The 16,120-nt window shown below is 38.6% G+C and overlaps 1 protein-coding gene across 1 annotated transcript in view; it reads right to left on the bottom strand.

Moving 5' to 3' along the window:
- Window positions 1–718: 718 nt before the first annotated feature.
- Window positions 719–16,120, bottom strand: part of LOC124609321 (dnaJ homolog subfamily B member 12) — a 144,706-nt gene continuing 129,304 nt past the window's right edge. The window contains exons 9-10 of the mRNA XM_047140063.1: window positions 11,704–11,867; window positions 719–1,863 (exon numbers count right to left, since the gene is read on the bottom strand). Coding sequence (XP_046996019.1) covers window positions 1,748–1,863; window positions 11,704–11,867 — 280 coding nt within the window. The 3' untranslated portion in view covers window positions 719–1,747. The remainder of the gene's footprint in view (window positions 1,864–11,703; window positions 11,868–16,120) is intronic.

The raw sequence follows: 16,120 nt of genomic DNA, 5'->3' as shown, positions 1-16,120 counted from the left end.
TATCATCATTTAACCAAACAGTAAAGCTGCATGCCCTCGGGAAAAATTACGGCTGTAGTTTCCCCTTGCTTTCAGCCGTTCACAGTACCAGCACAGCAAGGCCGTTTTGGTTAGTGTTACAAGGCCAGAACAGTCAATCATCCAGACTGTCGCTCCTGCAACTACTGGAAAGGCTGCTGCCCCTCTTCGGGAGTATTTAATTAACTCACAGAATGTCTTCACTTCAGCCAGTCTCCAGAAAGAACAAATAATTATCTCAGATCACATCTGAAAGGAAGTGTTGGTGCCAATGTGAGTAATGATCTGTGCTGACCACACAAAAAGCAGAAGTACATTCTCCTTTGCTACGAGCATGTCTTGTATGTTCTGTAGACTTTACTTCACTGGCAGCACAGCGAGGCCAAACACATCAAATTTCTTATCATTACTGTCAAAAAGAATTTCAGTACACCATTATGCTGCAAATTAACGTCTTAACAGATAACAAAAGTAATTACAAAATGAAAGCAATGGAAACAAATATGTTTAGCGTTTCAAGAAAGAGAAAAACAAGACAGTTCCTAAAACAAAAGTTAACTCAACTAGTACAAAATTAGAAAAACTTACCTTCCCTTTCTGCAACTAGCAGATGCTATGCTTTTATTCGACAATCTTTTTCTATCCTATTCTTTTTGAGAACTTGCACATCATCATGAAGCATCAATAAAAGCAACTAAAATTCATCATCAACAATAAATATTTAATTTAATGGTAAATCATGCCCTGTGACACTCAATAAAATACTGCCTAAATACTAAAAGCTTCACTAGACCACAAATTCTGTGCTGGTCATGCACATGTATGTTGTCTTTTGTCACAATTTTGGAATGCGCAATACAATGTTTTTGCAATGAAAATCAACTAAAACAATGATTTTATAAAATTCTTTACAATGAACTTAGAGTAGTTTCCTTGCAGAACAGAGAAAGCTAAGAAATCCAAAAATGGAAGGAACACTGGTCTTCATTTAGAAGAGTACTATATCACACCATATAACAGTTCTACACCAGATCTCTCAAATAGGCATAACTCATGTATGACGACTTTAAACCTTGCTTATCACATGTCAGAATTGTATTTCCAGTACTGCAAATTATTCTGCATGATACTGTCATCACAGATTATTATTTTGCAGCCTGTTTGATTAGCATACACTAATGCTGACATGAAACTGGAATGCCAACAATTTCTTTTATGGTTCTGAGTCTTTAAAAAATTTTAACCACCTAAACAGGAATTTCGTTTTTCTAAATTGAAACAGAAACTCTTAAAGATATTTCACAATACACACAAAACAAACCACTTCTGAAAAATGCATTACATATACAAAGAATACATACAAATATATAAAAATTGCCTCTTCATTTTTGTGTTCTCAAAAAGGGTAAGTAAACTCAGCAATATTCAATTTGAAAAGTGACTAGTCATTCTTTATCTGAACGGTGCTTTTTGTGATGCAATTGCAAGTCCATTCCATAGAGGGAACATTCTTTAAGAAATAAAGTCTTAACCAGTGACATAGATTAAATCACAGGCTAACAAACTATCTTTGTATGTACTATACACTTTCTTCTGTACAATATATTCACAAATATACAAGCGACAAAAACAACCTTTATAAATTAAAATAGGTTCTCTTGTTTTGGTGATTTTCTTCTCTGAGTCACAGCAGTCTGCAAACAGTCGGAGGAATTGAAGGAAAACGCGATCAGTGATATGCATGAAGTTCCTGAAGTTTGTTACAATGAGGCGTAGGAATATTTTGAGCTCTATGAAATAAGTCCCTGTCCCCAAAATTCCGTGCCTTCCAGATCATCGTATCCCCTGGAAAAAATGCAATTAATGAAACTTAAGAATCCTAAATAAGTTTCCTGAAAACCAAAAAACTGTTAGTTAAGAAAACACGCACACCTGTTTACAGAGTGATTCTACATGTGAAAATAAACTGAAGAAGTCCATAAATATGAAGACAAGTGTGAATATTGAAACTTCCTGGCAGATTAAAACTGGAAACAATCCCCAGGCTGTGGCAAAGCCATGTCTCCGCAATATCCTTTCTTTCAGGAGTGCTAGTTCTGCAAGGTTCGCAGGAGAGCTTCTGTAAAGTTTGGAAGGTAGGAGACGAGGTACTGGCAGAAGTAAAGCTATGAGGACGGGCCGTGAGTTGTGCTTGGGTAGCTCTGTGAGCCCTTGCCACCGAAAGGCAAAGGTCCCGAGTTCGAGTCTTGGTCCGGCACACAGTTTTAATCTGCCAGGAAGTTTCATATCAGCGCACACTCTGCTGCAGAGTGAAAATCTCATTCAGTGTGAATATTACTTACCGAAATACTGCGTAGGTACTGTATTGGCCTTAATAATGGTGTGACAGGTGATTGAACCATCCTGCAAGAGGTGTGGGGGTTCTCCAACAAATGACAGCACTGTGACATCGGACAGATGCAACAATGAAATCATACCCACTGTGTAATAATGGGTTGGATCAGTGAGCAGTTGTGAGATTGTGCATGTTATGCTTAAGTGTTGTTTCATTGAGCAAAATCTTTTTTCTGTTAATACCAATATGCTGCATACATTCACTCACGCAGAATATGCAGACATGTTTGTGTACAGGCACTATCATGGCAGTGCCCACGCGGCTGTGACAGAATACCAGAGATGTTTCCCTGTCGACGAACCCCGTGTGCCAGGGAATTTCCCATGGTTTTTCAAACCTTATGTGAATCCATAATACTACCCAGTGTACCCATAAAATCAGAACATGAGGCTGTCCAGTCAGTTGAGGAAAGCGAAGACATTAATTGCAAAGGTACAACAGAGTCCTTCCACCAGTACATGGCACACTTGCCGTCAGCTCGATATTTCACAAACGCGGGTGGGTGTACATTACATTCTATGGGCTTGTACCCATTCCATGTGCAGCCATGCAACATCTGCATCCAGATGACTCAATAAGCAAACAACAACTTTGAGAATGGTTGGTTGTACACAGAGACGTCATGCAATAAACTTCATTTACAGATGAGGCTACATTTATATGCAATGGTATCGTGAACGCCTGCAATTCTCATGATGAAGAACCCACATGACACTAGGGAAACAAGCTGCAGCATATGCACATTTCCTAATAGAAGACCTACCTGCACTGTTGGAAGATGTGACACTCCAATGACTACAAGTGTACCTGCAGCATGATTGGATCACCGATTCACTGCACCACAGTGTCCCAGTATCTGAATAACACATTTTCTCAACAGTGGATGGGCTGTGTCTGAACCATTAACTATCTTGCTGAATTACCTGACATAACCCCGTTCTATTTATGGGGCTGGTTAAAGGGGGATGTGTACACTATGAAGGTGGATACACGTGAAGAACTTGTTACTCACATCACCGGTACTGTTGCCTGCGTTAAAGCCTGCCAAGATGATGTTTGATGTGCAACACAACACACCCTCCAACGTTTTGGACACTTGTAGGACGGATCGGTCATCTGTTCCACCATTAAACTGTCCACCACAGTGTTTCAGTAAGCAATAATCACATCTTGTGATGAAGAAAGCTGGGATATTTTTACTTCCCCTCTTGTTTTGTCATCTGCCTCCTTAAATTTTTTTTTTTTTTTTTTTTCATGTCTGACTACTTACCATTAACAAACGTCAGTAAAATCTGCATTTTCATAAAAGAGAAAGATTGGCCCTCAGTTTTAAAGAATATAACACCAGATCTAATTTTGTGCTTAGTTTTATGTACGTAATTGATTTTCTAATTTATTTAGACTATTCCTTGTTAGTATCTTTTGTTATAGGGTGAAATTAGTAATTGTTTCATAACTTAAATTCTATTGTTAACATATAAACAAATATAAATTCTGTACTAATTATAAACATTTGCAAGGAACAACTAATAGTATTCTTAAAGGATCTGTTTGGCTCTATTCAAAAACATGTTAGCAAAGCCAGCCCTTAATTAATTCCAAAGTAATTAACAGTTTTGTCAAAAGTCTTGTTTGTGGAATGGTATCTGTTAATTTCACGATTTAAATAAATAATTCGGCCTAACTCTTGCAGTAGAAGAAACTGTTAAAAAGAAGGAAGTTTTCTATGTATTCAGTCGACTGAATGAGTTAAGTTATAATCGCAATTTCTGTAAATTAAACATCAAACAATGTATAGTGTCAGTACTGATATACTTTTCTACAGGGTCAATCAATAAACTATTCTCCCAACTAATTTCAATAACAAGTCGCAAACAATCAGTTATCTTTAAAAGTAATGATACGGGAAAGGATTAATTCGCCCCAACACTTCACTTTAGATTTTGAATTTATTGTCACACCCTTCAGTGCAAATCACAGAGCAAGCAATTGTAACAATGAGAGAGTATTTGCACTCGTAATATTTGATATATAACTTAAGACTTACTTAATAAACAATAGGAATCTATAATTACTCCTTTTAACAGACATATATTTAAGACCATAAATGATAAAGATCAACGGTTAATAAAGTCCCATAGACTAGAGCAAGGATCACCTTTTCAGTCTCTGAATGAAGTTAGTAGGTGATACATGGGGCAGTCAGACATACATTAAATGTGACACTGTTAAGGACAATCAATCATTAAGAATTATAACCACAGATTAAAGAAAATTTATTTACAGCAATTATATCAATAGCAAATAATTAAGTCACGTCTCAGCAAATGCATCAAAACCAAGTCTTTCAGTTCTATAACAATGTTGGATTGTCGAATACACCGGTCTACCAACACAGAAGGCTAAATTTTACTTAACAGCAATTTCTCCAAACATAGAACAATCTTAGTAGTGTAAAATACTTAGGTTATCCAGAACTACTTTAATTCGGCTTTCTTGGGCATAGCGGTGGAGTAGATAATTAACCCCTTACTTCATTCTCCTGAGCAGCAACAGACGCTCGGGCAACTCTTACCCCTGCGTGGCTCGGGAAAGAGGATGACTGCACCAGGAGGAGGAAACATTTACCCAAACTGGAAATGGAACTCACCTAACATGAACCACTGAGTTGGACGAAGACCAGCTGACAATTTTTAATCATTGCCCAAAGCTTGCTGGCCAGCGGACGAAAATTACATAGGCAAAGTAGCTTTATTTGTGCTCACAAGAATTGATAACTTCTGCAAATGAGATTCCGGCAGAACTACCGCCGTAGTATCAATACGGGAATTCGGGACTGAGGAGAGCAAGTCAGCAACGGTCTCTACCAAATAGATCCAACATTTCAGACAGACCGAGCAACCGACATCAGTCGTGGCTAGGAGGATTACCAAATAGAAACTCTAGCACTACCTTCAATATAATTAAATAGAGCACTTAAATGCCACGGGAACCAAACTCTTTAACACAAGAATATGTACACAATAACAGTGACTAAAGTTAAATATGCCTACGTACTAAAACACAACAGATATTAGCGAACATTAACATAATCTCACAATTCAGACATCCACAAAATTAATTGGCTACAGTTCACTCTCTCTCTCTGCCAGACAGTACAAGGTTATTTAAACATTTTACGACGTGCTTATCCAAACAGTGACCTACACCATCCATGGGAAAACAACGGCTTGCAGAAGATCCACAGCCAAAAATTTTTTCTTTCTTTTTTAATGACATGCACCATAAGTGAGTCAGCAAGGGGGCAGTAACACACACGAGAGGCAATTTCCGATCACAAACTCAAAGCAGAGAAATGTTGCCACATAGTTATTAATAGCCCCCACAAAATTGGGATATCGGTCCGGCCAGACGATGACCGTTGCACAAACTAGACGAAAAAAATCTTACTTTCAGTGACAACACCACCTTCTGGACGTTATTGGCAGCCGCCGACAGACTTCATAGCTTCCACATCCCATGAACGGAAACCAACGTTGTCCACAGGAATTACAGCCACTTATGCCCTCACGCCCCGGGTTTTTTGGTCCCATACAGACTTAGCATAGAGGGACCGAGTGTTCCACTCCAGAACCAACATGCAGGTCCAAACACACATCTCTAACTGCCTTGTCCGCCCTCGGCACGTAACACACCGCCTCCTCCCACCGGACGCGCTAGCAGCGCACTCGCGGAGGCTCTGCAACGCCCTCTAGGAAAGCGCGGAAACTCCAAACAAAACTCAACCATGGGAAAAACAGAAACTGTGGCAAATGACACGGTTTAAGAACCTATTAGTGTGAGGATATATAAGGGCCCAAATTTTTGCCCGAGACAGTCAGTCCACGCCCCAGTTTCAGACAAGAAACCTGTGTTGAGTCAACTTAACTGCAAAATAAGTGTAACACAATTAGGTCTTGTGTTAAAATAATGACAGTGTCTGTTCCATAATACCTGATAATTCAAAAGGAACTGTGAATTACGTAGTTATGTTTTTTACTGCTCATAAATATTCAACAGTAAATTATTGTAGCTGTATGTGGATGTTTGCCTTCAACCTACTGATGAGGATTATCGAAAGATAAACAGTCGTGAACTTTCCACATAATTGTGTATTATTGTGGGGTTGTGAAAAGTGAAAGTAAAGAAGTGTGAAATGCAACTGTTCACCTGTCAGCTACATTATTTACAGTAGTCAGTGTCAAAATTACAAACCCCATTTTTCAGCCAGTGTAACAACGCAGTATGTCGACACTGAGGACAATCAACCATGAAATAAAGCAGGGGAACGTCACACCCTGTCTTCATAACCAATTATGGATGCATGTAGTCTTCAACTCGCTCCAGTTCCTTAACAATCAAAAATCAGACTAATGTTCGTAGGACTGTTTTGGTTTATTTTCACATCTAGGATCACCTAAAAAATTATGTGACATTCCTTCAACATTCCCTCTGAGTCACCCTGTATATAACACCGCCCCCCCCCCCCCCCCCCCCACACACACACACGAGAGAGAGAGAGAGAGAGAGAGAGAGAGAGAGAGAGAGAGAGAGAGCAGGTAATTAACAACAACAAAGTACTAGTCATGGATAACCTGCATTTGTGTGCTATGTACTTTGCTGTAAACTAAACAGAAAAATTAATGAAAAGTAGGAGAACAGGCTGCACAGAGAAAGTGGAGCAACAATTAAACAAGGGTATAATGGAATGGGCAAATAGGCCTTAAGAGCGCATGATGGATGTGGAACCACTATGCTACATCTTTGTTTATACAGGAAGCGTATGGATCCAAGGACGTGTTACAGCTATGACTTGGAGCAAAGCACGAGTGAATGGGAACCAATGTAGTGGAGTAGCAGAGTGAATGTGGACAATATGAAGAAAGGCTCAGTAGGTCTCAATAATAAAGATTTGTTGCATATTTAACTCCTTACCCTCAGGTCTCAAAAATACTTTGTAGTTCTTAATTTAATGTAGCAGTACAATATTTCTGCAATGAAACACTTTCAGTGCAGTTCATCACTGGCCCTTTGGTCTTCAACATCACAATAGTCACACCATCACTGAATCTAAGTTTATTAACTGCAGGATGATTTGTATCATGAAGGGTTTTATGCCATCTTCCTTTATATGGGTGATGGTATGTCAGTGAGAATAGTAAAACTTGTGGCAATGCCTATGTATGCCTTGTTTAGCTGGGCTGGGCTCTTACGGAAAAAAAGCAATCAAAAAGAAAAGCAGCAAGGCCACTGTTTGACATGTTAGCCACAGTAGCTGTAGATGCCCTTGTGTGATGTTGCAGTAGAAATATTGCCAATGATCCCCCCCCCCCCCCTCCCCCAAATCCACACGCACCCCACTCACAAGCACCAAAAATAGCATGCACAATAAACTAGTTTCTCACAGAGTATCTTTTTTGCACCATATTTCCATATGACACAATAAAATGTAAAACCAAAGCAAATTTCACAATAGTGGTATACAATACCCTCATTCCTCTTGTTAAGATCTCTTACCTTTTCGTGCACTATGTTTGCAGCAAAGTCTGGAAATCACTAGACAATGCTCTCCCATGTCTTCATCTCAATGTAATAATCAAATAAAAGTATTACATTACAAATTAGACATGGCTGTATACAAAATCAGGCTCATAGAACAAATCTGCCATAATGCAAGCATACTTTGTGTTAACAAAATTTTCTGTCTTGTACCTCAGTGTAAGTTTTAATTTGATTCAGTTGTACAAAATAATGTACAACACACATTTCTTCTTTTTTCCAGTTTACACACATGACAAGAATAAATACATTGTCTGACATGAAAAGTGAAGCACTCAGGAGAAGACGACATGAAATGGAACTTCACACACTAAGAGAGTATGTGATGTTATTTCATAGATTACAAAATCAAGTAAAATTTACAAAGAACTTGGTAGTATGAGCCTATTTACCAGTATGACGTTGCAGTTGTTGGATCCTCTGCATAGGCAAACTGGCCCACACTGTTGTAACTGGTCCTTGATAACCTGGAGACTGGCACTGGGGTATTGAGTTGATATTTGATCTGATACAATACATTCTACTGGGGACAGGTCTGGAGATCTCTGTAACTACAGAAGTAACTCAATGTCACAAAGACAGTTCAAAGACACACGTGCCATGTGTGAACAACCATTGTCCTTTTGAAAACAATGAGAGGTAGCACAGAATGTCTGTGACGTACTTTGGTGCAGTAAGATTTCCTCAATCACTATCAGTCATGACCTGAAGTCAGACCCGACTACTACCCACACCGAAATGCCAGAAGTAACACCAATATGCCTCTCCAAAACACTGAAATAATAGTACCTCTCTCCAGACTGCCGCTATTTTCATCCAGGGTAGTGCAGAGCCGTTATTCATCTCTGAACACAATGGGATGCCATTCATCAGTAATCCACGTTTCCCAGTTATGGCACCACCTTAAATACAGCCATGTGTGGTGTGGTGTTGTGTTAACAGAAACCTACGCACAGAATGGTAATTCCCTAGTCTGGCTGCTGTTAGTCTCTGACCAGTGGTGTGGGATAACAAAGAATGTTGCAGGGAGAGCATTACTTGTTCTCAGATCAAATGTGAAGTGGCTACAGTGTGGCTGGTGCACAATACAATTAATCCCTCCCCTGCTGTGGTAAAGTGTAGTAAACCGGAACTTTGACGATGAATATGCTTGTTCCCATGCAGTCCAACATTGGGCCATCGTCACACCCGAATGTCTCACAGAAGTATATATTCCACAATTCGACCAGTTGGTCAAATGGAGACTCACAATGAATCCCCTTTCAAAAACTGCAAGGTGTCGACAATGCTGTCCCATATGAGTACAAACATCACCGTGCCCTTTGTAAATGATCACACCACATCTGATGCTGTTCGCTTCCCTTATATACCCTGTCAGGCTGGAAACACCGCTTAACACAAAGAACGTTAATGCAACCTGGTGGCTATTCTACCAGTCACAGACAACTGCAAGTCTAATCATTTACATACCGACCGATGGCATGTTCGTATACGAAGTTACATTCACAACCAACTATGTATCCTGCGTGTTTTTCTTTGTCTGATAGTGTATACTAAATCTTGACACAACTACAAGTTTCTACATGGGGATAACCTGCTGCAATTATGACGACACAAACTCTGCTTCAATAGTAAGAGCAGACAATTTTCAGTTCCTTCTGTAATACAAATTTGCTAGACAGGTCCTTGCACCAATAATATTGGAATTCATTCTCCAATAATTAACTAACATTCTTTAAACAATATTTTCTTCAATAATTATCTCAAAGAGTTATTTTAGTGACTTCTGTTACTTTGAAAATGTGGTTCCATGAGTCTTTTTGAATGTAACTTCCACATTTGAGGTGACCACCTTAGTGGCAGGTAGCAGCAGAATTGCTTGCTATTGTCCTGGATGTTACAGATTTAAAATAAAAAGTAATTCAAAACATATGGTAAAATAATTTCTGACAGCTAGGTAGATTTAGCTGAGTAACCATCTGGACGACGGAAGACAGGAAGAAAGGTACGTGTAATCACTAATTATGAGTAGAAATATTCAATGAAGAGCAGACAGAAAAAGCCAGGTTCGAGTCAGTACAGGATCTAAGGTCTTAAAGAAGATGACAACACAAGTTATGTTTTTCAACAAACGAGAAATATAAAACAGGAATATCTGACTGACACTGTACAGTCTCAACACCTACTTTTAAATTATTAAGGAAGATTGGGGTCTGATGTTACGTGTGAACTTCAAAGTACAAGTTTTAACTCACAACAATTGTAACGCGGCAATAATATAAAATCAGTCTTATAACATCATGGGGCTACAGAAGATTCTACAACCAATCACCAGAAAGTATTTTAATGCAAGTTTCTCTTGAAGTTTAGGCTTAATGAAGATCTGTTGGTGTGGCAGAGCAAGAATTCAGTTATCTATGATAATGACAAAATGCTGCAACCCACTTATGCAAGACTAACTAAGAATACCTTTCAAACAAACTCCAATAAGTAACTCTTGCAACAGTAATTTTTACAACAGCAGTTCCCAGAACACAATCAATCACTGCAGAGAATGTTATCCTCTACTTACTTTATTCATCACAGTAAAGTACCTGACTTACTACACATTTTTTATTTATTTATTTATTGCCAGAAGAGCAATATAAAATCTATGCGTTTTTCCATGGGGGCAAGCAGAAAAGTGTTTGGTTAGATGGTGAAAGAGCGCTATCTACAATCCCACAGTTGGTTTGCAGCTATACCACTAAAAACGGTTGCAGGAGAGGAGAGGAGAGGATAGGATAGGAGAGGAGAGGAGACATACAGGGCGCCTTAAACTGTAGCTAACTGTCTACATACACACCATTTAGAGGCATGCAAAATGGCAATGTAAACAACAGAGGTAGCTACGAATTTTTTGTTACAAAGATAATTCATAGACAGGGCCTATTAAACTAGGGGAGAAAATAATTCCAGATCTAGATAAACATATTTCAAGTTGTAAAACCACTAGCAAATGCGACATACAAGCAGAACCTGAGAAAAAAATGTGAGACACATTATGTAGCAGACATGGTCTCAAGGGCGAAATGACAAGATAATAACATGCATATAAACTTACTACAGTATAACCAAACTTGAGGTATGAAAAAAAATTCAAGTCTACACAAGTGGTAGAATAAGGTATGTAATACAGGCCATCCTTCTACAAGAAAAATTACAGTCTGCAGTCAAAAATACAGAAACCCATTCCCACAAGAGAAGTAGAAACAGGAAGGGTGGGGGGCAGAATAAAAAAAAAAAAAACCTTCTGAAAATATAGCTAGACACCAAAAAACATTATGTAACTCTGCATTCCCTTGAATGTCTCAAACAGACAAAGCGAGCGGGTCACATCCCTATCTGAGTAATTATTCTCATTATCTTTTAGTTAAAAAAAATTTTAAGAATTGGTAATCAATGTGATGAAGAGTTCAATTATGACTACATCCATTTCTATTGTTAATAAACAGCATTCTAATCTCAACAAAGGAGAGAGCTTCAAGTTGCGGGTCAGTCTACCGACATGAAAATACTCACATGGGTCTGGTTTTATTTATTTTTTTTCATAAATAGGCCTACCATAAGTATAATCTATGGGAGTAGAGAAAAAAAAGAAGGTAAAGTTTGACAATAAAAGATCTTACAAAAGAGCTCAAAAGGTAACTTACTGTAATTCTTTTCCCTGTGACATGCATGCCGCAGGTTGTTAATATATTCCTCTTCAACTGACATTTCTAGCCTTCGGAGGCTGCCCTGATATTCTGTGTGGAAATTTTCCTTCACAAAATAGGGCACCTTTAAATTCAATGTTGTCCTCTGGACAGGAAACTTTCTGAAAGAAACAGTTATCAGCTACCAGAATTATAACAATTCATGTCAAGTAATGTATTAATGAAAACATGAGAAATTGACACCTAGTGAACATTGCTGTTTATGCACTTCACATTATATTTAGAAGTATAAACAATAGAGAACACCGCGCGACTGCTACGGTCGCAGGTTCGAATCCTGCCTCGGGCATGGATGTGTGTGATGTCCTTAGGTTAGTTAGGTTTAAGTAGTTCTAAGTTCTAGGGGACTGATGACCACAGATGTTAAGTCCCATAGTGCTCAGAGCCATTTGAACCAATAGAGAGAACGCAAAACAACGGTCCAAGACCTTCACATTCCAACTCAACTCAAGACAATACTCCACCAGGAGCATTTAATTCACATTATCATGTGGTATACTCCCTGTTTTCCTATCTAAAGAAGATGCCAACACAGAGACCACTTTTTAGAAACAGTCCACTATTTCAAACAGTCCTATTATTATTAGTAGTATCATTATTATTATTAGTAGTATCATTATCATTATTATTATTAATTCAGTCTCTTGATTTGACAATATATTCCCAAGTTCAAAAAACACTTGAAACATCAGCTAGTGACATCCACTATTCTCTCAGAATTTCTGGACAGAAACCACACAAATATAAAAGATATAATTAAAGAGATATAGAACTTGTACCATAGTAAATCCAGAAACATGCTACATTACCTCCTGCCCCCTTACCAATCCATCCTCTCTCCCAAAACAAAATTCACTGCAGTTATAAAATCTTTGATTCAGTATTAAAATTAGTACAAAAACTAAACGTTAACAAATATTTTCCCAGTACACATTCACCAATGAGCCTGGTGTTTTTCATAAGGCCTTCAGGATGCATTTGCCAAACACTATATTAATTATGTTTTTCAGTATACATGTAAGGCATGTATTATATGAAGTCAAAAATGTGACAACACGAAGAAATGCAAAGCAGATAACAGTAGATGCAAGTACATAATAAGGGGTGTAACTATTTGTACGGACGTATGGTGCCAAGCATGCAAGAGGAACTGGTGAAGTCATTCATAGATATTTAACTGAAAAAGTAAACATGAAAAACTACATTACCAAGCTCAAAAATAATAAACAAATGGTAAAAATATGTTTATCTGATTTTCATTGGGCAAGGGAAGAGAGGCCTACAAAGAAAATCTGTATACAGAAATGTGCAAGCCCATATGTGAACAAACATGGAAAAAAGCAACTTGCACATTTGCTTCAAATGCCACTTCAACTGTAACTGGTTAAAACCGATTCAAATTTCTAACTTTTACAATAATCAGTTACAGTATGTAACTGATATGGGTCACAACAGGGAAATCCATGGACATACACCACTTTTACAAATGGCAGATTGTTATAGCCTGGCATCTGGGAAGGAGCATCTTGGGAATAACGAAACTGGTCAGCATGCTACAATATTGAGCGTCTGTGGACAACAGTTGAAGGATGCCGAAACTCCAAGTATAGGACAATGTGATTGACATCCATGCCTTATCACTGAACAGGAAGATCAGAGGTTTGCCCATTTTGTAAAGCAGTATAACTGGTGCCTTATGGCAGCTCTGATGACAAAGTACAATGCTGATGTAGGCACACTTGGTTTGAAGCACATAAACATAGAACTTCACAGCAAATGACCCCTAAATGATCTCATGTTGACCCAATGACATTGCCGGTTATAACTGCAGTAGTCACAGGATCATTGAGATTGCACAGTGAATCAATGGGAATAGTTGGCCACACACTAGTGGCTTTTTGAGGTGGACCAGTTCTGCAGACAGATTTGGCCTGTTGATCTCAGGCTTTTCATTATCCACTAACATGCAGGCTCTGCCCACCAGATCAAATCTCTTCAATCTGACCGTAGGCTGGGTCCTTCCAAGTGTGGGGTTAATTGGAGTTTTGTTGTTTATCTGTACATCCAGAACAGGAGTGCATGCTCAATATGCTAGATGCCACAGGCGATGGATTTCAGTAGTTCTGACTGCGTCTAGCTGAATGTATATTGTACAGTGTTGCGTCTTTATGGCATTATTTGATTGCAGCATGTTATCAGACTTTAAAACCCATCTGTATCATCAAGAAGTAGTTATGGATGATAGGAGAAAGAAAACTGGGGAGCAGTTTATACACTATGTACTCACATCTCTCAAAAGGAAAATCGCACAAAATGGGTGAAAAAATGGACTGCTGCAAGGCAACATGCCCAGCCATAAAGATATTATTCAGAGTCTCTGAGATACTGAACCTGACAACTACGAGGACTAATTAAAAATCAGTTCGTATAATGTCAATGCACTTTTGTTGTTGTCGTCGTCGTCTTCAGTCCTGAGACTGGTTTGATGCAGCTCTCCATGCTACTCTATCCTGTGCAAGCTTCTTCATCTCCCAGTACCTACTGCAGCCTACATCCTTCTGGATTTGCTTAGTGTATTCATCTCTTGGTCTCCCTCTACGATTTTTATCCTCCACGCTGCCCTCCAATACTAAATTGGTGATCCCTCGATGTCTCAGAACATGTCCTACCAACTGATCCCTTCTTCTAGTCAAGTTGTGCCACAAGCTCCTCTTCTCCCCAATTCTATTCAATACCTCCATGGCAAGGTTCATGCACTTCTAGGTGAGTACAATTCACTCTTGTTAGCACACACTAGTTCAGGCATAGCGTCTGGTACAGCTAATTCTATTTAAATGTTATGTTTTTATTTTTGGAAATTGTGGGCCTAATGCTACAGAAAAAAAGACACAGTAATTTGTGAATGCATTTCACCAAGACAAAAGTTGGCTTTCTGAGTTATCAGCAATCCCCTGAGAATCATGAAGCTCTGATACTTTAGGAAGAGGGCATTCTTAATACTTTGTAAAGTAAAGTAACTCTTAATACTCATAAAACAATGGACATAGTACAAGCAACTTTTTATTGTTATAGTAAACTTGACGTGGTCAAGGTTGTGGAGTACACAATCTTGATTTTCAGTATAAATTTTATTTATCTTGATCACACAATCGCAAACTCATGACCTGTTTTGATTGCTCATACTGTCATCTTCACAGCATTAAATTTTGGTTAACTTGGCAAATGTAGTACAAACACACAATTAGCGTCATTAAAAGTACATGTTTGTACTACATGTTATGAGTTACTCATTGTAACAAACTTTTAATAATCTAAAGGTGACTGCTTGAGCTATCAAAAATGATTAGCATTTTATAAATGTGAAATCAAGAAAAATATATTTTATACTGAACTTTTATTTGTTGATACAATTCATCCCTTCCTTCTTCCATTTCTTTCAGAGGCCTCCACTTGTACGAGGACTTTTTTGAAACTTTTGTCTCAAATTTTTTAGCTTAGTTTTTTTTATTGCACTTTGCTCCACATCGTCTAACAATTTCTTTGTACACCCTATTTTTTTTTTATACTCTTGTTCGTGTAATGTTCATGGGTCATTTTCCACAAACAAGGTCTTTCATGGTACAACTACTCAATTTTTTCAAGGCTGTCATTGGTCCACTCCATCATACTGGTAGCAACTGTAACTTGCTGTTACGTGAAAATCACAGGGAAACTTATGAACTTCATGAACATGGCCTGTCGAGGAAATTCACATATGCGGCCAGTTGAGGATGCCGGATAACTGGTCCATTAACGCACGGGTCAGACCTACAGGTGTTATAGAGTCAGTCGGAAATATCCATGGGAAGCTAATGTGTCCTAATGTGTCATCTGCTAAGATGAATCACATTTCTGGCTATGCCAGGTTGACAAAGGTCAGCAGGGGGTAGTATCAGGCTATGGGTGACATTCACCTGGGTTTCCATGAGACCTACGATAGTGGCTCAAGTCGTCATGAAAGCAGTGAGACACATGAACATTATTGCAGACCACCTGCATTGTTTCGTGCATGATGTCTTTCCCAATAGTGAGGTTATCTTCCAGCAGAGTAACTATCCATGTCACAAAGCCATAACTGTGCTACAGTGATGTGGTGAGTACAATAGTGAAATTACACTGACAGTTTGGCCACCAATTTCGCCAGCACCTGCATACCACTGGCCTCTAATTTATAGGAACTGCATGACCTGTGTGTGGACATCTGGAGCCGCCTACCTCCAGAAACCTGTGAAGAGCTTGTCAAATCCATCTCAGACACATAATAGACACTGCACAGTGTTCCATAGATGGGCCAACACTGTTAAGCAGATGGTCA

Source organism: Schistocerca americana, chromosome 1 (assembly GCF_021461395.2).
Source record: "Schistocerca americana isolate TAMUIC-IGC-003095 chromosome 1, iqSchAmer2.1, whole genome shotgun sequence".
Lineage (NCBI taxonomy): Eukaryota > Metazoa > Arthropoda > Insecta > Orthoptera > Acrididae > Schistocerca > Schistocerca americana.
The sequence above is the reverse complement of the archived record's forward strand: the minus strand, read 5'-3'. Positions and strand labels throughout refer to the sequence as shown.